This window comes from Arvicola amphibius, chromosome 13, assembly GCF_903992535.2.
Source record: "Arvicola amphibius chromosome 13, mArvAmp1.2, whole genome shotgun sequence".
Taxonomy (NCBI): Eukaryota; Metazoa; Chordata; class Mammalia; order Rodentia; family Cricetidae; genus Arvicola; species Arvicola amphibius.
This window is the reverse complement of record NC_052059.1, coordinates 54,642,202-54,668,341: the sequence shown is the minus strand read 5'-3', so window position 1 is coordinate 54,668,341 and position 26,140 is coordinate 54,642,202. Positions and strand designations below refer to the sequence as shown.

Sequence of the window (26,140 nt, the reverse complement as noted above, 5' to 3'; positions counted from 1 at the left end):
AGGTTTCCTTCTGCCCTTGGCCACTTAGCTCCTTCCCTACCCTCAGCTTCTTTGCCCTGGTAATGTTTACCATACAGCACTAACCCCATTTTTACCTTCACAGAAAAGTCATGTAAACAGAAACGGTGTGCAGCCCTTCACGTCTGGCTTCTCTTGATGCAGGAGGAGCTTGAAGTAGTAAAAGTAATGCTGTAAGGGCTAAGAAACTTGCTTAGAAGATACAGTTACACAAAGTAGAATTTGCCTAAGGGGTGCTGCCTCCTGTGTGACCAGAAGACAGCTAGCGCACTAGGCAGACACGTTAAAGACGGGGAGGAAAGTCTGTACTAGGGGATGACTAGTACTAGTGCACTAGGCAGACATGTTAAAGACGGGGAGGAAAGTCTGTACTAGGGGATGACTAGTACTAGTGCACTAGGCAGACATGTTAAAGACGGGGAGGAAAGTCTGTACTAGGGGATGACTAGTACTAGTGCACTAGGCAGACATGTTAAAGGCTGGGAAGGAAAGGTCTGTACTGTAATTAAAATTCAGGGTTGCTAACAGCCCTGACTTAGAGTTGGCCGTTAGCTCTGTCCTCATATCAGAGGACAGCCTCTAAGAGGTAGATCAAGGGGCTGTGGCAGGGTCACAAGCACCGCTAAGTCCTGGTCTACCAAGAAGTACCCTGTACTCTCACCAGGAGAAGCCTCGTTCTGCCAAGTAGGCAAGAGGAGCCGCAGTGGTGGGTGTGTGCACTTAAGAAACAATTCTGAGAGCATCCTTCCTGTCTCCCATCTGCCCAGGTGGCCAGGGTGACAGTCTCTTGTCTCTGCAATATTCTTAGTGATAGTTTGGGAATGTCACGCGGTGTACCACAATCACACTTACTCCCCAGGTCCACCCCTCGTCCTTGTGACCCCTCCCAGAATAAAGAAAAAAAGCAGAAAACTTTTTACCTATGCCTTTATAGCATGTGTTTTTATATATGGGCTACAATTATTGTTTTTTTCTTTATAGTTTTAGAATTATTTGAGAAATCTTTATGATTATTGTTATTATACCTTTTTTGAGACAAAGTCTCACCAAAATAGCAACAAATAAACCAAGGATTTATTTTAACTTTGCCTAAAAAAAAAATTGTTCAAAGTATAACCTGAGGCCTGCACCCAAGAGAGATTTAAGGCTGGTATCATATGTGGAATGTGTAAACCTAAAGTGTACCTTAGTTAATGCCATCTTCTCTGAGAACCAGCCAGAGCAGGGCATGCGCTATTATTGAAGAGCTTTTCCCTTTGTTAGCCTCTAAGTGTACAGTGATTTCTTACTGAGAAGGCGTATTAACTCACTCACTCGGTATGACACCCTTGAGATTCTCCTCAGCCTTTGCCTTGCCCAGACTGTTTCTCATTGATGGGTTCATTGTATGGATGTTGCATTGGACATTCATCCCTCCCTGGGGGATACTTGCTATGTTTCCAGTTTTATCATTTACAAGGAAAGCTGAATGTCCATTTGTGTAGAGTGTTTTTCGATATGAAAACAGATTTTCATTTCCCATAGGCGAAGGGCCCATGCGTGAGATGACTGGGTGTTGCTCTTTGGTTCTGTCTTTTCATTTATCTGTTCAGGAGCTAGTGTTCTCTCACTACCGATTTGCTTTGCAATTTCTTAATAACTAATCAGAATGAGTTTATTTTCCTGTATTTATTTGCCATGATATCTGTTAGAAAGTGGGGGCTCTTTTGTCCCTTTTTTTATTCGATAACTGAATTTTGAAAAATATTTTTACTTTCCTTATTATTGTGTGTGTGTGCATATACATTATTGTGTGAGTGCGTGGACATGCATGCCACAGCATGTGTGTGGAAACGAGAGAATGACTTCATGGAGTTCTTTCTCTCCTTCTGTTTTTGTGGAGTTCCAAGGATGCAGCTCAGTTTGTCAGGCTTCCCAGCAAGCGTTTTACATGCTGAACCATCCTGCTGGCCCAGGAATCCTTTTTGTGGATGCTGTCTATAAATCAGTGCCCGCAGTTTTAAAGCAAGTATTTTCTAACCCTCTCCTCTTGTTTCTTGTCTCTGCACTTACCAGCAGTTACTCTGACCATTTTACTCCTTTGCTCATTTTATGATTTCAGTCGATACTCCCTTGCTTGTCATTCATTAATTCATTAAACAAATAGCTGCTGACCTTTTATGGATTTGCCAGCTGAGAAATGCTTTTCAGAGTCTTTAATCCCAGCACTCAGGAGGCAGAGGCAGATGGATCTCTGTGAGTTCAAGGCCAGTTCCAGGACAGGCTCCAAAGCTACAGCGAAACCCTGCTTGAAAAGTGTTCTTTAGGCTGAAAATCCATTAATTAATATGTAATCCTAAATTACTACATAATTTTAGTTCATTTTTGGTACATTTTGGCATATGTATTTGTGGGTGTGTACTGCATCATTTTTGGGATGTAGCTTCCTTATAATCAACAACATGTTAGTGATTTTCTATTTTTTTACTTCTCTGGCAACTTCTGCATTCCCGTTTGAGAAGTGGTCTCTGGTAGCAAAACTTGTTCCTGTTACCCACAGGGGCTCCCTCTGCCTCTGCACATACTTGCTAATGAACTGGAAGAATGCTTCCCTCTGTGTGAAAATTGGACGGAGCTCTGTGGAGCTTCATTGCTGCTGTTCACCGGGATGCCGTGTGGAAATGTTCTTGTGGCATTTTACTGGGAGGTATGAAAAACAGAGTCTTACGACATTTTGAACAGGGCTGGCATTTAGTCCACAGTATTGCCCTGCAGAGTCTAGGAAGATTTGCATACCACAGAATTGCTTTCACTTAAAGCTACATTTGTGCTTACAGAAATGCCTTTTTAATACAACAAATATAGTACTTACAATGCCCATAAAAGAAGTTCAGGTACTAGGAGCATTTTTTATGGACTGAAGTGTTCCCCTCCCATAGTGGGGTAGGACGGGGCAGGACATGCCTCACAGTCCTTCTCCTCCAAGTACGTCACCGGCTCTCAAGAGTTCTGTTTTGTTTTAATTAAAATTTGCATTTGCGTATGGTGACTTTAAAGGAAGAGATAATTTGCTTTTACAGTACTGAGTTTTTATTTCCCTGTCTTCTCAGTCCCCTAAACCAACCAACACCCCCCCACACATACACCCACACTTAATTTTTCCACCCTCTTTTTCTCTTCTGCCCTAATTTCTTAATATTTTTGAAAGAAAGTGACAGCAATGGAAAACTGTAGCTATTTCGGATATTAAATCATCTGTTTACATTTTGATATTCCAGTTTCTTACTTCTACTGGTTAGTTAGACCTCAGTTTTTAGCACATGTATTTTGGGTGTGTGCTGCAGCAAAACTAGGGTGGTCAAAGGACAATTTGCAGATGCTGGCTCTCTCCTTCCAGGATTGAACTTAGGTTGTCAGGCTAGACCGACAACACTGATCGTTACTAAGTCTTTCATTGCTTAGTTATTTTGTTGATTTGTTTCTTGAGACAGTCTCAGTGTGTAGCTCAAGCTGATCTGGAACTCACTATGTAGCTCTGTCAGGCTAGGGTCATGTTTGTGAGCTACCATACCGAGCAGTTAGCAACTAGGATAAGGTTCTTTGTGTCTACATAAAAACAGAGCTGAATTTTGTTATTTAAAACATGATCAACAAAGAAAAATGCCTTTTAAAAATTTCACCTCTTTGTTTTTTAACCTCTTTGTTTTGAAGTGGTTACTTGTATGTAAGGAATGGGTCAGAGAACTTCCGTGGACCTCACCTTCTTTTCTGGAGAATTAAGTCCTGCAAAACTGACACAGCTATGATGCCAACGCTGACAGCATCTAATGTGCATCTTTTCCGTTACCACAGACATCCCTGACTTATAGCTGTTCAAACTACACTGTTCTCCATTCTAGAACTCGGTTATTTCAAAATCCTCATATAGATGGAGCTATCTATCTGTAGTGTGGAGCAGCGGGCCACGTTCCCGCTACCCCGCTCCTGGCCGCCTGGCTCTCACACAGCTAGCTTAAAATCCGAAATAACAACACACAAATTGTATTCTTTTAAACACTGCCTGGCCCATTAGTTTCAGCCTCTTACTCACATCTTGACTAACCCATATCTAATAATCCGTGTAACACCACGAGTGGTGTCTTACCGGGAAAGATTCTAGCGTATGTCCATCTTGGGCCAGAGCTTCAGCGCGTCTGTCTCCCTGAGGAGATGCATGGCAGTTTGACTAACTTCCCAGCATTCTGTTCTGTCTACTCCACCCACCTATGAGCCAGCGTATCAAATGAGCCAGGCAGTTTCTTTATTTAAACCAATGAAATCAACTCAAACAGAAGACCCTCCCACATCATCTATCTAGAGTGGAACCTTCTCCTTCTGATCTTTCATAATGGACAAATTTCTCAAGACCCATCAAAGTTACTAAACTAAATCTATATATTATATTACTCTGGCTGCTGAATGACCACAGTTTGTTTAACCATTTGACTGCTGCAGAATTTCCAGGCTGTTTCCAGCTCGGCTACTACAAGTAATGCATGAGCATCATGGTCGGGTAACGCATGTACTTCTTCCTCCATCAGTTGCCTAGAGTGCCTGATGGGCTGGCTACTTATGTGTTTCTTAGAAACATGCTGAAATGCTTTACATTTCCCTTCTAAAACTTCATATCTGTTTCTGTTTTAGTATGTGTGCATAGGCACACCTGCAACAGCCCGCTCCTGTGAAGGTCGGGACAACTTTCAGGAGTGGGTTCTCTCCTATGAGGCTGTTACATGTAATGATTACCTAATTTATTCTAGTATAATAAAACCTCGTAAGTCAGAAATTGAAATAAAGACCTGAAAAATCCAATGAAAGCAGAGTGATTGACTGACCCTCTCTCCACATTTTTTCTGAACCACCAGCAGCAGAAACTCCCCAGAACTCCTCCTCCTCCTCCTCTTGGGGGAGGGCCTTCTAAACCCTCCAAGAACTTTATGGCTAATCCTGGTGAACCAATCATTGACTCCGTCCTTTGATTCAAGGTTGCTTTATTGGCACAGTGGATTGACTATGGTCAGTTCTCCTGCACCACTCCCGCCATGATTGGGAGCATCAGACTCAGACCCTCGGCAAGTGCATTTATCTTTTATCCACAGAACCATCTCCCTGCCCCATCTTTTACATTTCCGTTAACAGTGTGAGTTTCTTCATTATTGCTATATTTCCTGTTGTCTTTAGTTCTCATTTCAGCCATATCTGTCAGAATGAGTAATATACGTCTCGTGGTGCTTTTGCCTTACACTTCCTGAAGGTAATGATGTTCCTGTCTTTAGCTATATGGCCTCTTTGGTGAATGAAGTACCTTTCATGTCTTCACCCATTAAGTCTGTACTCCAGCTACTGGTGTTTTCTTGTGGATGCTTTCTACAGTATTTCCCCCACTCTATCCTATCTTTTCATCTTATTGACAGAACTTTTTGAGAACAAAAGTTGTTGTTTTGGTTTCAGCGTTGCTTGTTTGTTTGTGTTTTTAAATTTTATTTATTTTAATGTGTATTATATTTTGCCTGCCCATACGACTGTGTGCCGTGTATGTATAGAGGTTGTATCAGATCCTCTAGGACTAGAGCTACAGGTGGTTGTGAGCCACCCGTGTAGGCTGAATTGAACCCAGGTTCTTTGAAAGAACAATCAGTGCTCTTAACTGCTGAGCTATCTCCCCAGCCCTTGATTGTTTTTAGTGAGTGTGTTCTTTTGAAACAGGGTCTCTCTACATAGCCCTGGCTGTCCTGGATATCACTCTGTAGACCAGGCTGGCCTCAAATTCACAGAGATCTATTTGCTTCTGCTTCCCAGAGATTAAAAACTTGCATGAAGTCAGTTTATTACTTCATTTATATTGTTACTGGGAAGGCTAAGAACTTTTTGCCTAATCATAGATCTTGCATCAGTCTGGTGAGGTGGCACAGACCCATCATCCCAGCACTCAGAAGGTACAGGCAGACGGATTACAAGTTAGAGTTATCATTAGCCATAGCAAGTTGGAAGCCAACTGGGAATATATGAGATCCTGGAAAGGGCAGGAACAGTTTTAAGACTGAGTTAATAATGAATAACCTAATTAATTTCAATTTGGGGTTTTGGGTCTTTTTTTTTTAACTGTGTCTTTTGTATTGAAAAGTGACAGATTTAAAAATGAGAGGGTTCAGTTCCCTATTTATAGTAAGAGTTATGTGGGTGTTCCATGTATCTGATGACACACTCTTGTTTGTTTGTTTGCCTTTTGTTGTTGTTGTTTTGGTCTGGTTTTGGGGTTTTTGAGGCAGGGTTTCTCTGTGGAACAGCTCTGGCTGTCCTGGAACTCACTTTGTAGACCCGGCTGGCCTCAGACTCAGAGATCTGCTTGTAGGCAAAGGGTATTATTAAATATAGTAAGGACATTCATCTCAGAGTAGAACCATTGAGTCGTAGAAAATGAACTGTGAAACAGCATGTAGGACACAAGGAGAACATGAGCCAGAGCTGCACGGACACTGAAGACTGTGAGCATACGCCGCGCGGTCAGTTGGAAGCAATAGAACCTGATGCAGAAATGCAAAGCAACAGGCAGGGGCCGTGTAATGGAAGGCACTGGACTTTTCTAAGCCTAAGGGAGGCATTGAGGAGCTTAGGGGAAGAGATTGCCATCACTTCTTGATAGCTGATTTTGCAGAGTGAAGATGCTTTGAAGGGGACACAGAGCCTTTGGTTGTCAGTTGACAGACAAAGAGCAGGATGATTGGTGTCATTCTTTTTATATGTGAAGCATGGTCCAGCTCATGGATTCTTTTATAGAATCAGGCTCAGCTCAGGTTGTAAGATGTGTGAAGACTCAGAAGCCCTCTCCCTCCAAGATTGGCAGTAGTTCTCACTCAAGTCAATTGGGACTGAAAGTTTCTTCTCCTCTAGTCTATTTTCACATAGGTAAGACATGTACATGAAAGTTATATATTACATAGGGAAAGTTTGCATTTAAATTACATCTCATTTAAAAAATAGTTTTTTAGAGGCTCCAAGGTAAAAGAGTAGATAAACTGAAGGGATAGTATTACCCAGAATTGTATGTCAAGAAAGAAAAATTTGGCCCTCACATTTTATTTATTCTTAACTTCTGTTCTATTTTCTCTCATTTATGGAGGTTGTAAAATATCAGTTACTGTTTTCTTCTTGGGAGAACTAAAAGGAGAAAAAGTATAAAAATTCAATTCTTGCTGCTACTTTGTACCCATCTGTGCCTTCCTATTTCCAGTTGTGCCAAGTTCCCCACTGTGTGCACTGGGTGAAGCGTTGCACCCATTTCGTGGACTGTGTGAAGATAAACGAACAGAACAAACTACTGCTTCTTCATTTCATGTAGGGTGACACTATCCGTATGAGAACATATGTCTGTATCCCACATGTCATTCAGTTCAGCCACTTAAAGTGTATTACTTAATGGTGACATGTCTCTTTAACAGGGAAAAAAAGATGTGACCCAGATATTCAACAACATCCTGAGAAGACAGATTGGTACACGGAGTCCTACTGTGGAGTACATCAGTTCTCACCCTCACATCCTGTCTATGCTCCTCAAAGGGTAGGTACCTGGCTTCTCAGGCGTAGCTGTTAAAAAGTATGCAGTGTGGCCCCTGACCCCAGAACTGCAGGGTCAGTGTCTGCAATGTAAGAGCAGCCCTCCAGATCCGGCTCTAAATGGCGTAAACCTAGAGGACGTCCTTCCTTTGTGCTCTCCTCTCCCCAGTGTTGTTTGCATTTCCTGCCTTGCCTTCCTCTGCCGTCCTGCTGCCCATGTCTCTTTTTATATACTTCTTTTGCTTCCTCGTCTTCCCTGTGCATAACTGCCCTATTACTGTTTTTCTGCTTGCATGATGTATGTCCCATCATTGCACACACAAATGCACTGACGCACATACATATTCTAGTTCTCCAACTCAATCAATAGGGCTAAGCCTTCTTGCAGTAGCTAACATGTCAGAGTGGAGATAAATGATCTCTGTGGGTATAAACAGATGTTTACACAGAGCTATAAAGGGGGGAGAGGAATACTGAACTCCAGGAATTCCTGGTTATTGCTTTCTGAGTCTACTCACATGTGTGCCTTGAGCATATTGAAGCCACTCTGAATCCTCAGCATTGGTGCTCTAGGTGCCGTGAGACATGCAGACAGCAGGTGACGGTCCTCCCCGTGCTCCCTTTCTGTTCCTGTTCTGTATCTCAAGCCAGCACAGCTCATTTTACTGCCTAGTATTTTTGTTTCCAATGCTGTGGGGCACGTGAAGTCTCCACCTGTGTCACATTCCTCCCTTGCCGGTGTGTAAATATTTAACGGTGTTAGTAGCATATACACAGTTTGAGAGTCAGCTGTCCAACAGACAGGACCTCTTTCTTTCTCCATCCCTCTGTCCCGTTGCCCAGTGTCAGCCCTTCTTTTTTTATTTGTTGAGTTTTAAAAATCATACATTTACCTCTGCATTACAAATAATTCTTAGCTTTTGAGTTGGTGGACTCAGGTGCTCTATCAAGTTAATAGATTCCTAAAGGTTTTCATCTGTCAGTCATAGGGTGTTCTGACACAAAAGTAACCAAGAAAATGACTATTTAGGGGCTAAATCCAGCCCCAAGGGAAGGCTCAGACCTGCAATACAAAAGCCCCGCCACACCACTGCAGTTCTCCTCAGCCAGTCAGTTCTGCAGACACCACTTCCGTCCAGGAATTCTCATTCACTAGGGCAATTCAGACATAAGTGGGGGGAGGGGAGTTTAATTGTTGGTGCTTCTGGGGACAGGGTGGATAAGGAGACACTGGCTGGCATAGCTCTAACTCACCCAGTGCAGGAAGGGGCACTTCCTGTGTAGCCCTCTGTTAAAGTCAGCATTTTTACTAAATTACCTGTGGTGAAGGTCATTGAAAATGTAGGCTATAACTTGATTAGTCCATTTGCATATCAAACAGTGGCATTGTTTAGGGGATCAATGGTGACATGCTACACTGAACACAAGTCCAGCCACAAGGAATACCACATAGAAAGAAATTGATACTTGTATAATAAGAAGAATCTAAACATGATACGTAAGGAACTTAGAGCCCACATTTTATGAAAAGGACTTTTGAAAGGACCATTTCATTCTAAATTATTTTTTTCCTGGCTGAGACAGATGGCATTCCAGCTGCAGATGAGGTTGTTAAGCTTCTCTCAGTGTTCCATAAAGAACTCATAGCTATGAGATATTTCCCCAAATCTTAGTTTTTAAGTTCATTGCAAAAATTTTCAACCATCTACAAAGGTAACAAATACAAGAGCTTATGTTCCCATCTGTACTTAGCTTGGTGCGTGCCATCTCTCCCCGTGCACCATTCTATACCAAGTTCCCCTTCCTTCCCCTGCTCCTGCTCCCTGCCCACCTCCCTCCAAACCACCCCCACCATCCACGCCTCAGAAAGCGTAAGACCTCCCATGGGCATTAAGGCTGAGCAAGGCATTCATCCCACCATAGGGAATGGGCTCTAAGAAGTCAGCTCATTCACCAGGATAGATCTGGTCCACTGCCAGAGGTCCCACAAACAGATGAGGCCACACAACTGTCATCCACATGCAGAAGGCCTAGTTCAGTCCCATGCAGGCTCCCCAGCTATCTTATCTAGAGTCCTGAACTCCCATGAGTTCAGGTCAGATGTCTCTGTGGCACCCAACCTTTTTAAGTTGAGGTATTTTAAAAAGCAAATCCCTGAACACTTTGATAAGCATCTCAAAAAGAAAGATAATTGTATTTATCCACAGTGTATTTAAAAGGTAATAAAATTCTGCAACAACCAATACCCTTCCTACACTCAATTTTCCTAATAGTTTTTCCCCCTCCACTTCACATATTGAAATAAGTATCCTAACAAGGTCTACTTAGTGTATCTGGTTATGATTTTAATTAGCCAAAAAATTTTAAGGCCCTCTCACTCCGCACCTCATCCATCCCCATGTTTCTGTGCTATGAGTCTGTTGAGAAGTGAGTTGTCCTGCACAGTGGCCTGTTGTGGAGTTGTCACACTGCGTTCTTATAGAGTAATGTAAATTGTTACATCATCTGGCACGGGGGTGGCCAGCAGGTAAAAGTGCTTGCTGACACTAAACCTGGGAACCCACTCCTGAATCCTGGTAACCCACACCTAAAAGTTGTTCCACTCCCAGGAGTGGGAGGGAGGGCACATATATTGCCCCTCCCCATAATATTGAATTAAATAAGTTCTTAAAATAATAGTTAATCTTTCCATTTTTACTTGTTTCTAGACTAGATCTGTTTAAGGACTTTATTAGATTCAAACTGAGCTTTTATTTTGGCAGTAGTATTTTACAGGTAGTTCCCTGTAGCCAGCATTCCCATCACATCAGTAGACATGCCTCTAAAGATGCTGAGACTGAGTCCTAGGCTCACATGGCAGCATCTAATTAATCATAAGGCTTTTCTGTCGTCCTTACATTGAACTTTTTATCAACCAGTGATAAGCATTGTCGAATTTAGTTATTTTGTTAGGGGTCACAGAAAGTAATTTTCAAAATCAGTCCTTCGTTGGTTAGTTTTATAAAAAAAAAAAAAAAAAACTTTCATCCACTATAACTGTTACTTTCAAGTAGAATTCATATCAGAAAGGTAGAATAAATGCTTATTTTCATTTTCAGCTTGGGTAAGTTATTGTCCTGGAAACTTACATTGGTGTCAGTGACTTTCTGCCTCTCCTCTCTCCCTGTCTGCATCTGTTTCTACCCCCCATCTCCTCTCACATACACAAGCATGCCCATCTGGCATCTTATTAACTAACTGATGAAATATTCCTCCTGGCTCAGTATTGTGCAGAATTTTCTTAACATTGAATTAACTGTGGCCTTTTCTGGACACAGTCTTTTCACCTCACCAAAATATTCTGAAAGAACTTCTTTGCTTTCTGATGCAAGAAGATCTACTAGACCCAACTTCTCATCTCCAGACAAAGATCTGTCCTCTGGGTCTTTGATGAGGAATAGATTTTTGGAGAAATTAGTCTGGACTCCCGGTTCTTACATTGAATTGTTACCATTCCTAACCTTCACAGTGGACCAAGGTAATTAATTATTTTTAGATTATGCAAATGCTTCCAGATTAGAAGCAGATCTTTTTGACGATTAAGTAGGTAAAGTGTTCAGTAAATAGCATTTTATGAGACATTTTCCAACGGCTGTCACATGGCGTTGTTTGTTCCCAGCAGTAACAACAAGTCATTTTCTTTTGTATAATGCAGTCTTTGTTCTTGAGATGCTCTTACACAAGATCTTTCTTCTGGCACTTTCTATGTAATTGTCATTGCACTCATTACCAGTTGAAACATTTGATCTTTTTATCCTTTTTATTTTCGTAACACTTTTTATTCTTTAAAACTGTTATATACTTATATAAAATATTTTTATCATGTCAATGAATGCCTTATGGTATTAATAACACCATGATATAGGAAAAATCACACCTTGAGTCCAGTTAATGCTGTCCACATGCACACAGATATGGAACCGTCCTCTGAGGTTTGGGCAAACTATCAGTGGTCACATCCCCAAAAGAGAGTGACTCTCACTCCTTCAGTAACTATGCATTGCTTTTAGCTCCTTTGCCTAGGGTGGGGCTTCCGAGTAAAACTCTTACTGGCTTGGTCGTATGCAGGCATTATGCAGATAACCACAGATTCTGTGAACTGATGTTTGCTGCTGTCATGTCATGTCCAGAAGTCTGTACTTCACAGCTCTGCTCCTCATCAGTCACCTCTTCTGTTCTCTCTGGCCACTCTCTAACTGTTCCCCGCAGCTTGTATGGGAGTTGAAGAGTTAACAGAGATTTTAGCTGAACACTTATGGTTTCTTATACTCAGCACCCTGACCAGATGTGAGACTCTGTATTCAATGCTGTGCAGTGCAAAAAAAAAAAAAAATGACTTCTTTAAGCAAAGTTGAGAAGAACACAAATCCATGGGTATAAACAAACATTTAGAAAGCAGTTGAACAGTATGACCATTTAATAGCAATAGTAAGTGTTCCCTGTACAGCCTTTGATCTCCCTGGCCATAGGTTTTTGACCAGTTTTACAATACCAGTCATTGAAATCCTTGGTACATCTTGCCAGCCAGGTTGTTATTCTAACATACGGGATCCAGTAGTGGGTGAGACTATTGATGTCTTTTCTCCTACAGCAGCGTGCAGAGTACCCTCCTGTACTGCCTAAGCTAGACAGCAGAGAGAGAGTTTCCTGGTCAGTTGAGGTTGATTTCTCTAAAGACTCTCACTCTTCGGTTTTGCTTTAAGTAAGTTTAAAGAGATCTTCTGATATGCTGCCATTTCTTGAGTGATCATGCATATATTGTAGTGCGCCTTCTCCATACTGACACAACTGGCCTGGTTCAGACTATGGTTGTCTAACCTATAAGTCAGGGAAGATATGACTCAGCTTTATAAAACAGTGACCCGCCCTAGGCTACCTATTGTGGCGTGGTTAGTCACAGGCCCTGTGACAGGAATAGAACAGATTAGGATGGATAAAGACTAATTTTGAAACCTAAGGCAGGCTTGGTGCATGGAACATGTCTTTATATAGTAAGCATTTAACTTATGAAACCAGGATTGTCAGGTTGAAGTGATATATGTGAGTTATGGACCTCATATTGAGGAAAATCAGAAAATTCCCAAACATCCCACTGTGTTCCTTACTTTAAGAAGTGCTGTGTCAGAGAATGACATTTTCCACTGTTGGGAACAAACTCCTGGGATGAATTGATAAGTATTCCCCCCAGTGGAGTACTTTATAAATGTTCTCTTGGTTCTCAAAAATAAACCATCAGTGCATCACAGATGGTTCCAATAAACTTCTTGAACTGAAAGGAAAAATAGAACTAATTATACCCAAAACTTGGAGTGGAAACTTTTTATAGATGGTCTCAGCTTGGAAACTAAATTCAGGAATGAGAGATGTTGGCTGGAGATCATTCAGCCTTTGTATAAGGCAGAGGGACTCTCATTAGAGTTCTCTGGTATTGGTAGATTCAGTCTGAGCTTGAGGGTCATTGCAGTCACCATGTGCCTACACTGAAAAGCATGCTAGGCACTAGAGCTCATGGGGGAGGGGAAGTAACAATAAACAGGACGCTGACGCCCACTGGGACTGGAAGAATAGGGAAATGTAAAAGGGCGAGTGGGACACATCCCCAGATATGAGGTTATTTGAAATGAAGTGATAGAAACCGGCTTGTCAGGACTTAGTACAGTGTGGCAGGATACTACACGATGGGAAGAATGCTGGTGTGAGCTTAGGGACGGCTCTGTGGGAGTGCAAAAGAGGAAGGGTACAAAGGACTTGAAATGGGCACTGAACTAAGTACTGGAAGATGCATTGTGGTGCCAGACGTACAAGGGACATTCCACCTGAGAGAACTTCGTCCTCTAAGGGCACAAGGGCTGAGATGGGACAGAAAACTGGTGGCCTCAAGCCAGATCCTATAAGGTCACAGATATCTTACCAGTGAGTGTAGATTTTAATTAGTCCTAGATACTGTTTATCTGGTTATGGTCTCCCCTTAGGCTTCTCAACCTATGGGTCACAGCCCCTTTAGTGTGACATATCAGATATTTGCCTTACAGTTTATACCAGTAGAAAAATGACAGCTATGAAGTAACAATGAAATAATTTATGGTTGGGGGGTCACCACAACATGAGGAACCGTATTAAAGGGTCGCAGCATTAGGAAGGTTGAGAACCACTCCTAGGCCACTGGCCTTTATTTTATTTTATAGCCTCTTTAATACTCTAACTTGTAGTAAGGTAAGTGTAACTAGTATTTTTTCCTCGACATTTAAGAAAATATGCCCCTCTTTACGTCTTTAGTAACATCTCAATCTAACTAACAGAAGTGAATTCCAGTAGGTTGATTTCCAAATTCCTTTCATAAGAGATTGCTAATAGAAATTGCCACTCTTTCTATTCTAAAGAGAATTACGTCTATCTGAATATATTGGCATCTTGTGCTGCTGTGAGCTACTGAAGGAAAACTGAAATAGTACTGAACAGCGGTCCTCAATTAGCATATGTGAAACTAAATCCATACCACCCTGAATTTTCTTTGCTATTTCCCTGTTTTGTTTTTTTGTTGTTGTTTTTGTTTTTTGTCAATTTGAATTTTGCAAAGTAGCCTACTTCCTAAAGTGTAGGAAAGGGAATTTTATTTTTGTATCTGAATTTCATGCAAATAATATGGTCATATGAAAAAGGGTACAGTTAATTACTTAACAAAATGTTAGAATTCATAGTTGGTAAGTTTTCATAAGCTATCTTAAAGTTGTTTGTATGTTTACTTATTGCTATATGTAAAACGCATCTGTGTGTGGGGATGTGCACATGAGTACAAGTGCCTTGGAGCCCAAGGCGGTGTCTTCCCCTGGAGCTGGAGCTGCCCACTGGTGTGAGTCATCTGACAGGGATGCTGGGATCCGAGCTCACCTCCTCTGCAAGTACAGTAGTGCTTGTAACCACTGAGCCCTCGCCCCAGCCTCATGAAGATTTATTTAAGAATTATTTAGTTTTGGCTTTCAGACACTTAATTTTTTATTTTATTTGTTGAAAACATAATCTTCTGCCATAAAATTAATTTATATTGGTATTTTTTTCCTTTTAAATTTTTTAAAATAAACTTTATTATAAATACACTTGCAAATAAAAAAAAATACACATCAAAATAAACCAGACCTAAAATCTATACAGTTTAATGAGCTTATAAGCAGAATTGGCATTCAAAATGAAAGTTGTGAAGCTTCACCTTAAATTTTATACTTTCTGTGTCAAATATAATTTATGTACTTAATCCACCACTAAACCCAAAACATCCATATTAAAACCAGAACTAGAAGAACAATAAGCTGAATATCCCCTTTCATAACTTGTGGTAAATTTGAAAGATAAGCCAGTTCCTTTGTGGGTGTCACACCATCCTGTTCTCAGAGAACACTGCACTCGGGTGCCTTTTCAAAAGCTGAGACATTGAAAGGTCTTCTCTGTAGGCCTTGCACTGAAGCCAGATCTTAGTGTTAATTTGATTGAAATGGAAAATGATCAATCTGTTTAAAACCATGGTAGAATCTTGTTTTGACTCTGCTTCTCCAATGTTCTACAGCGGCAGCTGCCTCTGCTCTGTCTCCCTGCATTTAGCACACAGCTGTCACTGGATCATTCAATGCAGGAATTGTCTTGTCTGGTCTGTAAAAGGAGCTGCGGGCAGGCCTGCTTTTCGTCCCGCCTGGCTCCTGGCTGCCTGGCTAGCTTATGCCCCGAAATAACACACAAATTGTATTCTTTTAAACACTGGCTGGCCCATTAGCTCTAGCCTCTTATTGACTAACTCTCACATCTTGACTAACCCATTTCTAATAATCCGTGTAGCACCACAAGGTGGTGGCTTACCAGGAAAGATCTTAACATGCTTCCATCTCTGGGAGGAGAGCTGTGGCATCTGCCTCACTGTCTTCTACCCAGCATCCTGTTCTGTTTACTCCGCCTACCTAATTTTCTGTCCTATCAAAGGGCCAAGGCAGTTTCTTTATTAACCAATGAAAGTAATACATAGACAGATGACCCTCCTCCATCATTTCCCTTTTTTCTGTTTAAACAAAAAAGAAAGGCTTTAACTTTAACATAGTAAATTTACATATAACAAAACAGTTATCAAGCAAGAATTACAGTTACAATATTTATATCTACTTTATCTTTTATCATAACTAAGGAAAACAATATCTATTCTTCAGCTCCATCAAAGACTCCAGAAGGATATAATATTCCCTAAGTAAACAAGAAGTAAACAACTTTCAAAACTCTAGAAATGACAGAGACATCTCGCTGCCTGGACAGTCACTCAAAATTCTTTTTTTTAAAGATTTATTTATTTATTATGTATACAACATTCTGCCTCAATGTATGCCCGCACGCCAGAGGAGGGCACCAGATCTCAGTACAGATGGTTGTGAGCCACCATGTGGTTGCTGGGAATTGAACTCAGGACCTCCGGAAGAGCAGCCAGTGCTCTTAACCTCTGAGCGATCTCTCCAGCACCCCCCAAAATTATTTTGTACTATTTGGGCATCCATCTTCAGCCTACAGGCCCATAGTATCCAACAGACATTTCCATGAAGCAGGAAATTTCAAAGACAGTTCAGTCACTTTTTTTCTGTGTCCTGTAGAATGTCTCGTAGACTCTTTCATGAGTCAGGAATCCCGAAAGATCATCTCACCTTTAAGCAAGTTCAGCAGTCCTCTCTCTGCGGGTTCTCTGTGTCCAGTTTATGCAACAGTCCAGGCAAGAGCACTTTGTTGCCTAAATGGCTATCCAACTCCATAAAGAGCCTCTTCAATGCCCATTTTCCTCTTGAAGTAGATTGGTGCTGCCAGGAGCAGACGTGTCTCATTGTCATGAAAAGCCCTAAGTTATTAAAACATTTAAATGCCATATTCTATAGTCTTTGAAAGATATGAAGAATGCCTATCTAACTGAAATATATCTATATATCTAGAAAATCTAGCTAACATGACTATAAGGTTGACTATTATTGATGATTATCCATTAACAACTTATATTTTCTAATTATACATTACATTTTTTAAATGAACTACACAATCACAATACCTTAATCAATATCAGAAATACATATAACAAAATTGACCTTAAAATCCATTCCAATGCAAATTATTCATATCTATATCACTGGACTGTTACCATTTTCTTGAAGTGGAATGTAATGTAGTCCTGTGTTCATTCAGATGTTGAATTTAACATTTGAAAGACATGCTGTTTGGAAATGGAGCTGATCTTGTGTGCCAGTCTTTCCCTGTTTCTTCAGTGGATACCATGTTTCTCTAGTGTACTTTTCTATGGGCCATAATTCCATTTTATGGTGTCAGTGAGCCAGTCAGTAGGTAGTCCTCTACTGTTCATCTATTGCTTGCAGGCTATATTATATATAATTCTCTCCTGTCTTTTTCTTTAATTCAAGATAGGTACTCTGCTGACTAGGAGTCATCAATGCTTAGGTATTAGCCATCTCCAAACTAAGGCTGACCATCAGTGGCAATTTCTTAACTTTCTCACTAACTCGTTTCTCTATCAGTTTGTGCATGGTGCCACCATCCACCCAACTAAGCCAAAAGCACAGGAATCATTCTTGAATCTTAAGCATGGATTCATTCCTCATCAACATAATCTCCTGTATCTCTAAATCTTGTTGGCTTTTCTTTTAGACACCATCAGCATTTACCTACAGTCTTGTGCTCTGCCTCTGCCACTGTACCAAGCTGTCATTATTGTTGCTAGGCATCCCTCTTCACCCTCGCTGCCCCCAGCTTCCACTCTAGCTGCCCAGTCTACTCCTTATTCCCAAGTAGCCAGGGCCTTTTTAAAATATTTTGATGATTCTGGGAATAAAACCCAGGGCCTCCAGCATGCTAGAAAATTGCTCTCACTGCACTACACCCCACCCCCAGAGCTTTCTGTTGAAACAAAATAACTTATTCTTTAAACTTTCCATCACACTTAAAACCAAACTGCTTACCTTAGTTCTCAAATGTTTGTAGGACCTGGTCCTGCCCTGCCCTCTTGTGATCCTACTCACTACTTTCTCCATCCCACCATGCTGGCTACCTTTCCTCTCCTGACTCACCAAGCTTGTTCTTGCCTGAAGCTTCTTCCTTCTCCTTCAGTGTAAATTAAAATACTCCCTCATATTCTCACAGGCACGCATGTCAGTAGTCCACTCGAGATTGCCGAGTTTACTGCCTTCAGCATTCACAACACTTCAGAGTATAGGAAATGGCCTTTATATTCTTTCTATTCAGCTTCTTCCTCCAAACAAACACACCCTAACTAACATGCTGGGGCTGCCATGACAGTGACCTCCCTGTGTGCTCTTGTGTCCCCAACATCTGGAATAGCGCCCAGCACATAGCAGTCCGTGGGTTGAATGAATGGTGTTCGAATGAACTGTGACAAATAGTGTGTGTATTTCTGTGATCAGCAGAACTGAACTGGTGCTTCTGATGCCATTGATGGATTTTGTTAGTGGAATAACTGTTCTGCTTTCTCTCTTGTTTGTGCTTTAGATATGAAGCCCCACAGATTGCCCTACGCTGTGGGATTATGCTAAGAGAATGTATTCGACATGAACCACTTGCCAAAATCATCCTCTTTTCTAATCAGTTCAGAGACTTCTTCAAGTATGTGGAGCTATCGACCTTTGATATCGCTTCAGATGCCTTTGCTACTTTTAAGGTAAAATTCCCCCCTAAATCAGAGAGGATATTTATTTCAAGTAAGTTGACCTTCAAAGAGGCACTTCACTTTTTAGGCCTAAATGTAGTAGCCAGCCATGGATGAGGTGAGACCAACCTTTCACATTGCAGAAAAGTATGTAAAGTACTTAACCCAAGCCTAGTGGATTGGTGTCCAGTGAAGAGACAGAAGGAATCTGTTCCCATGTGTTAGCACTGCTGCACATTAATAATAGGTTAAGGTGATAAGCCCCCACTTCAGGCACGTGTTCAGGGTAGCTCTGCAAGAGTGTGGGGAAGCCAGCAGCAGAGGCTCCCTCCAGGGCGGAAGTGGCTAAGAGAAGGAGATGGCACCAGCACCGTGGAGTGTGACGACATCAAGTCACTCCATCAGTGTAGCTTTCACACTTCCATATGATCGGTCATCTGTGTGTACTTAATGTTTTATATTTTGATAGTAAAATCATCTGTGTTTTTAATCATTTGTTGTCTCCTTTGTCGTTTTGTGGGTATATTTCTCCTAACTTCGTTTTTTAATTTGAAAATGTTTTAGTCATGGTACAATGCATATTTCCTTCATAACCATTCTTTATGCATATTTAATATGGCTAAGTCTTTGTCCATTCTTCGCCAGCTTTTCATCTTGCAGCATTGAAACTCTGTCCTACTTAGCCTCCCTTTCCCTCCTCCCTCTAGAACCCCAACAATGATTCCACTTCCTGTTCTTATGTTTTTTACCATCAAAAGGATGTTTAGAGAGCATGTCAGAAAGTAGTATAGCTAATTTGCAAATGAAGCTACTGGAACTTATGTATTCAATGATACATTCACCTTTAAGGATTTCATTTTAGAAAGCTATCCATTTATGGTTATGGCTCTGCTGTTATTTAATTTATTTGAAATTGGTATCAGTGGCAGTTACATATTCAGTTTTTCTGTAATGGAAAACCTTTCCTTCAAAGACAGCTGAAAGTTTTGGAAATGGTCAGACAGGGTAGTTGAGCAGCTAAGTGCACTTGCCACCAAGCCTGTTGACCCTGAAACCCACATAGAAGGAAAGAGCCAACTTCCATGTGTATGCTTGGGTGCATGCACAAACACATAAAATATATAAGTAAGCAGATATATAGCTTTTAAATTTGAAGACCATAAAGCTATTTGACACCCAAGTTAAGAGGACAAGGCAAACGATTCGCTAGCTACAGCTGTTTCTCTCTTGGCTTATAACAGAAGCCGTAATGGAAAAAAGTAAATTCTGATTTTCTTAACTGTCTATCACATTTGTTTTGAAGGTAATTTCTGAAAAGAAATTCCAAAAATCGTATAAAGGTATCATTAGAAACGTAGACTTTGAGAAGTGGATAAAACTCATTTAAATATATAGATTGAGTCTATATATAAACATTTCAGCAATTTACTCATTCACGTAATTCTAAATGTACTTCTGTTATTCTTTTCAGGGTATAAATACATGACATCTTTTAGAAAACTTTTAACTTGTTACTTTTAATTTCTATATATTATCTTAAATATGCATTACAGTAATATTGATACCACCTATATTCTAATATCGACATATACTTTAATCTTGTTTTTTAATAAAACTGCTATTGTAAGAAACTCATCACACAACTAAATTAAAGTATCCATTCAGATAGTACCTTGCTCAGTCCCATATTCTGTACATCATGGTGAACTTGGAGTTTACACAGTTGGAATGACTGGGTGATAAACAGTTCTTTACAGAGTAGTTCTTTAGAAGTGGAGAGAGGAAAACAGTGGTTTTCAGTTCAGGAACTATTACTTGCACCTTAAGAACCTGCTTAGCCTATTCTGAGAATGTTTGAAAAAAAAATAGCAGTATGTGAGCTCATGAAAACAAAGTAGGGGAAAGTATCAGAAAATGGAAAAAGTCCAGAGATGGCTGCAGGCTGGGCTGGGAAACGCAGAAGTGGGGACTGAAGGAAAGGAAAGTTGCTGCAGGTTAAGGAACGAGACTGGAGTGGAGTGGAGGCTGTGACGGTGGGAGATTGGTGAGCAAAATCAAAGTATGGTCACGGGGAAAGCAAGACTGAGCAGCTACCTGGGAATCTTATGAAATAATGGAAATTGAACTGACAAGAGCCATCAGAAGAATACAGATTAAGATGATGGAAGTATTGATAGGCACTAACAAGTGTATTTGCTTGGTAGCCGTGCCGAATCTCCAGGAGCTATAGAAGAAAGGAACTGCAGGCTGGCCTGCAGTAAACAACTTGGGGCTTGAAGGCAGGGCCAGCACAGCTCATTAGGGTATTTGGCTTGTCTCAACTAGTCTGCATGAACTGAGGATGTGCGGCAGGGGCTATTTCAGAAGTCGGGCCTACTGTATGAGAGTCAGTGGTAAAAGACAGAACACAGCAGACAGATGCAGAGCTACACAGCATGCAGCTTATTGGGAACTCATGGAAAGGAGCAAGTCTTGGGCAGCAGGGAGAGAGAATTCTTATACCTCAGGCAGGGGGAAGGGGATTACATGTGAGCTGTGCAAAGGTGAACTGTGACCAACTGAAATGTACTTGACCTTTCTCCAAAACAATTAGCATGGCAAGCGTTAGTAAGGAAACAGCTCAGACCCAGGTGGCCATCAATAAAAGCATGGCCAATTATCTTAACAGTTTGATTTACCCTTCTGACTTTGGGAACTCCTTAGGGTTCCCTGACAGGCAAGATGTTTGTAACAACTAAGACTTCTGTAGCAATCTTGAGCTGGGTCCATCCAGGGGAGAATTAAGGAGACCATGAAAATCAGAGGAAGACATGCAGTGCCAAGAAAAAAAACTGGCAAGACCAGGGACGAGGAAGAAGAGCCTGGGAACAAACTGTGCCAAGTGCAAAGGCTTCGAAGGCTTACTACCAAAACAATCAACTGAGCCTTTGAAAGGGCAAAGCATTCTGGCTGCGGGTCTGTGTATTTGCTTCCATCTGCTAGATGATGAAGCTTCACCAATGATAACTGAGCAAGGCCTGGATCAATGAGTGTTCCAGAATGTCATTAGGAGTCATTTTATTGCTACATTCTTTTAGTAGAACAGTAGTATATGGTTTTCTCCTAAGTCCTTGGCCTATCTAATCCAGGTTCTTGGCTACCCACGCAATGTGGAGTATGGGTTCCATCTCATGGAGTGAACCTTAATTCAAATCAAATATTGGTTGGTTACTTTCACAAACTTTATGCTAGTATTGCACCAGTGTTTCTTGTAGGTAGGGCAACATTGTAGGTTGAAGAATTTGTAACTGGGGTGGTTATGTACCTTTCTCCTTTGCTAGTATGCAGAGTACCTTCTGCTACCATAAACATTAGTCAGTAGGGGTGGTGAAGGCTCTAGGTAGGCACTCTTGATTTCTCCATGTTTAGTGGATTGTGCAGGTGTTGTCTTTAACAATACAATAGGTCCTTACCGTCAGTTTGTGGGAGCCACCAATAACCTGAGCAATAGCCTGGGTTGTTTGGGTGTTCCCGTGGGACCCCTTTGGCCAAGAACTCTATTAGATATATACTATTCCCAGTATTGGCAGCTTCCTTTGGTAGCAAGAGATGGCCAGTTGGGTCTCTGTCTTCCCCCATTATTTGGCAATTTCATTTAGAACCCCTTCATATATGTATATATTTTAAGAAGCTTCTACTGTATTATATTTTCATATTACATCTCAAATAGCTTAGTTTTATCTGGCCCTCTCTGTATTCCCTCCCTTGCCCCACCCTCTTTCCTTTCCCTCCTTGTTTTAATCCTCCTGTTCCAGGGCCCCTCTTCATCCATCACTAATGATCTGTTCTATCTCCCCTTTCTAGGGGACTCCATCCTTACACCCTAGTCCCTTACACACTACTCTGTGACTGTAGGGGTTGTTACTTGCTTATGAATGACTTAAAAGTTAACACCCACATATAAACAAATACATAACATATTTGTCTTTCTGGGTCTGAGTAGCTTTACTTAGAATAATTTTTCTAATTTCACCCATTTTATCTGAGAATTTAATGATTTCATTTTTTAATGGCTGAATGTCATTCCATTGTATAAATGTTCCTTATTTTCTTTAGCTGTTCATCCATACACAGACATCTAGGTTGCTTCCAATTTCTGTCTATTATAAATAGAGCAGCAATGTGCATACATGGTTAAACAAGTGTCTCTGTGGTAGGATGGATTGTATAGCTGGTTCTTGAGGTAGATTGATTCCCGGTCATCCTGAGGAACCGCCACACTGATTTCTGCAGTGGCTGTACAAGTTTGCAGTCCCACCAGCAATGGAAGAGTGTGTCCCTTTACTTCACACCCTTGCCAGCATGAGCTGTCATTTTATTGATCTTACCCATTCTGATGGGTATAAGATGGAATCTCAAAGTAGTTTTGATTCACATTTCCCTAATGGCTAAGGATGTTGAACATTTCTTTAAGTGTTTCTCAGTCATTTGAATTTCCTCTTTTGAGAACTCTCATTTTAAATGTATACCCCCTTTTTAATTGGGTTATTTTCTTGTTGTCTAGTTTTTAACTTCTGTATATATTAATCCTCTATGGGATGTATAGTTGAAAAAGTTCTTTTCCAATTCTGTAGCCTGCTGCTTTGTCCTGCTGACAGTGTCCTTTGACATACAGAAGCTTTTCAGTTTCATGAGGTCCCATTTATTAATTGTCGTTTTTAGTATCTGTGCTACTGATGTTCTGTTCAGAAAGTGTTTTCCTGTGGCGATGTGTTTAAAATTATTCCCCACTTTCTCCTCTTATCAAATTTAGTGAATCTGGCCTTATTTTGAGGTATTTGATCCATTTGGAGTTTGGTTTTGTTCAGGACAATAAGTTTGGATGTCTTTGCATTCTACATGGCAACCGTCCAGTTTGACCAACAGCATCATCAGATGCCATCTCTTTTCCAGTGGATATTTCTGGCTTCTTTATCAAAAATTAGGTGTCCAAAGGTAGACTTACTTCTGTTTGCCTCTTATTTTGCTCTTGGATAACTGTTGTCCGGTTCAGTCAGTCATGTCGTCATTGCCCGCTGTTTGCCCATCACAGTCTCCAGTTCCCAGTCTGCAGTAGAGTCCTCCTGCTCTCAAAGGTCCCCTGCAGCCATCCACCCTTCCCTCCAGGACTCTCGCTGGCTCAAAGGTCCCCTGAAGCCATCCACCCTTCCCTCCAGGACTCTCGCTGGCTCAAAGGTCCCCTGCAGCCATCCACCCTTCCCTCCAGGACTCTCGCTGGCTCGGGCATTTCGGTTCTGGCCACCCTTTCACTTTGTGTCACTGTCCTTGGCCTGTGAGTTTCATTTTCCTCCTGTGGGATCTGGAGAAAACACAGCAGGTGGCACCTCCCACTGACTTTTTACCCGCCCCTGCTGTCTGGTGTCTTCGTCATTTCACACTACTTTCTCCACGGCAGACTCACTAAAAATGTCAATAGCAGATTTTTTTTTAAAGCTTAATATTGATACTGTGAAGAACTTGAAAGAATTCACTCAGTAATTTTTTTTTAATTTAAAATTCTTTAAAATTTCACTTGTTTTTACTTTGCATGCTTCTACTGTTTCCTTCTTGGGTAGGATCCAAGCTAATGTTTCTGCATCTCCCCCTCACTCATATTATATTTTGATCTATAGTAAATTAACAACTTGTGTACATAGGCATGCACATGCGATATGATCCCTGAGTTTTAGCACATGATCTCTGTATATATGGAACTTGAGGGTTTGTTGATGTGTTTATCATATGCTCAGAGACCAATGTAGCGGTTAGAGAGCCCCCACAGGTGCACTGTTTACAGTGTCTGCTGCAACCCCTAAAGATACAACTTCTGCTTTCTCTGAACATGGAAAATTCCCCAACTGCACAGGGGCTCCTATCAGATATGGGGGGGGCTGCAGCTACAGATGAAGACCCCATATCTGCTTAGAGATTGCCCCCAAATACTCTGCAACAGCTTAATGTCTCCTGCATGTCCTGACACAGAACTCATTAGAAAGGACCCCAGTCGGGTAGGAATGGAGCCCCCATAGAGTGTTTCCCTACTTGAAAGCCCCGGTTCCAAAACAGCTCAGTGCTCTGCTCCACTAGGAAAAGTTTCACCATATCAGGAAAGGGACCAGTCAAGTTAAAGTCTCATGGCGTTGTGGTTGAGCTTGAAGACTGTAAAACTACAAATAGCCTCCTCTCATCTTCAAGAAAGGGTATTATAAGAAAGATAGAAGCTTGCTGAGCTACACAGGCCTGTCATCTCAGTAGCTGGGAGGTAGACGCAGGAAGATCAGTTCAAGACCAGCTTCAACTACATAGTGAGTTTGAAGCTAGCCTTGGCTGCATGAAACAAAGATGTGAGGAAAAATAAACTGTTGCATATTATTTATATGAATTCAAAATAGTGAAGTACTGTGGAAAACAGTATGGACAAACCTCAGAATTGTGAGATGGGATTATTATAGGACCTAACAGTCCCATTCATGGGTATTGACAAAGAAAATGAAGTAAGTGTGTCGAAGGGTAATTATTGCAGCATTGATCACAATAGCCAGGGAAAGGAATCAGCCTAAGTGTCCACTGACAGACAAGTGAATACATAAATGATGTAGTGCCTGGTGAGATGGCCCCCTGCGAGCCTGACATCCTGAGTTTATCCCCAGAAGGAAGCCACATGAAAAGTCAAATGTGGTAGCATGCATTCATGATGGAAGCACCTCAGTAGTGAGATGGGAGGCAGAGGGAGGAGAATCACCCAGAAGCCTGGAGTGTGCCACTCAGTAAGAAATGAGAGAACACTGCTCAAAACAGAGGTTGAAGACGAAATAAAAACAACTTCCCAAAATTGTCCTCTGATGTCCATTATTGTATTATACTGACACACACCATATACACATCATACACACGAACACAGAAGAAAAGAAATGTGTTGTACACCTGCAATGGAGTACTATTTAGCTATAAAAAGAAAGAAATCCCGCCATTTGTATCAACATTGATGAACCTCAAGGAATTATGTTAAGTAAATAAGGCACAACAGGAAGACAAATCATGGCATCATTTATATGTGGAATCTAAAGATACTGAACTCATAGAAGCAAAAAACAGAATGGTCTTGGGGTAAGAGTTGGTCCGGGGACACAAGATTTCCATTAGGTATCCAAGTATATGCTGGTTTATTATGGAACATGTTGGTCCCTGTTAATAGCAGTGTGTTGTGTTGTGAAAATCACTAAGAGTGTATTTTTGTTATCAGTGCAAATAAGCAAATATATTAGGTATTGCCGGGCGGTGGTGGCGCACGCCTTTAATCCCAGCACTCGGGAGGCAGAGGCAGGCGGATCTCTGTGAGTTCGAGACCAGCCTGGTCTACAAGAGCTAGTTCCAGGACAGGCTCCAAAGCTACAGAGAAACCCTGTCTCGAAAAAAAAAAATATATATTAGGTATTGCATATGCTAAAATTACCTGACTGCATCACGTGTTACCTTTCCACAGCTTTGTATGGCAAAATACTTGAGATACCCAACAAACTTCATCTTAGTTTACAGCTTCAGAGCATGGTTAGCTGACTGGTACTTTGGGGCTGTGGTGAGACAGAACCTCCTGGCAGTGAGGGTATGTGGAGTGCTGCTCGCTCCAGTGTAGAAGGAAAGAGAGTGGAAGTGCTGTCCCTTCAGAGTCCCCACTCCGTCCAGCTGAGCTCTTGTTTATACAGCCTGTAGTCCCACCCAGGCGTTCAAGACCAGCCTGAGCCTGAGACAGCATAGAGAGACTTCATTTCCCTCCCTCCCCATACCTCAGGCAGCAGCACTGCACTG

General features: G+C 41.3%; 1 protein-coding gene across 1 annotated transcript in view; it reads left to right on the top strand.

The window, feature by feature from the left end:
* Positions 1–26,140, top strand: part of Cab39l (calcium binding protein 39 like) — a 104,666-nt gene that overhangs the window by 58,337 nt on the left and 20,189 nt on the right. The window contains 2 exon segments of the mRNA XM_042054083.1: positions 7,476–7,594; positions 18,160–18,328. Coding sequence (XP_041910017.1) covers positions 7,476–7,594; positions 18,160–18,328 — 288 coding nt within the window.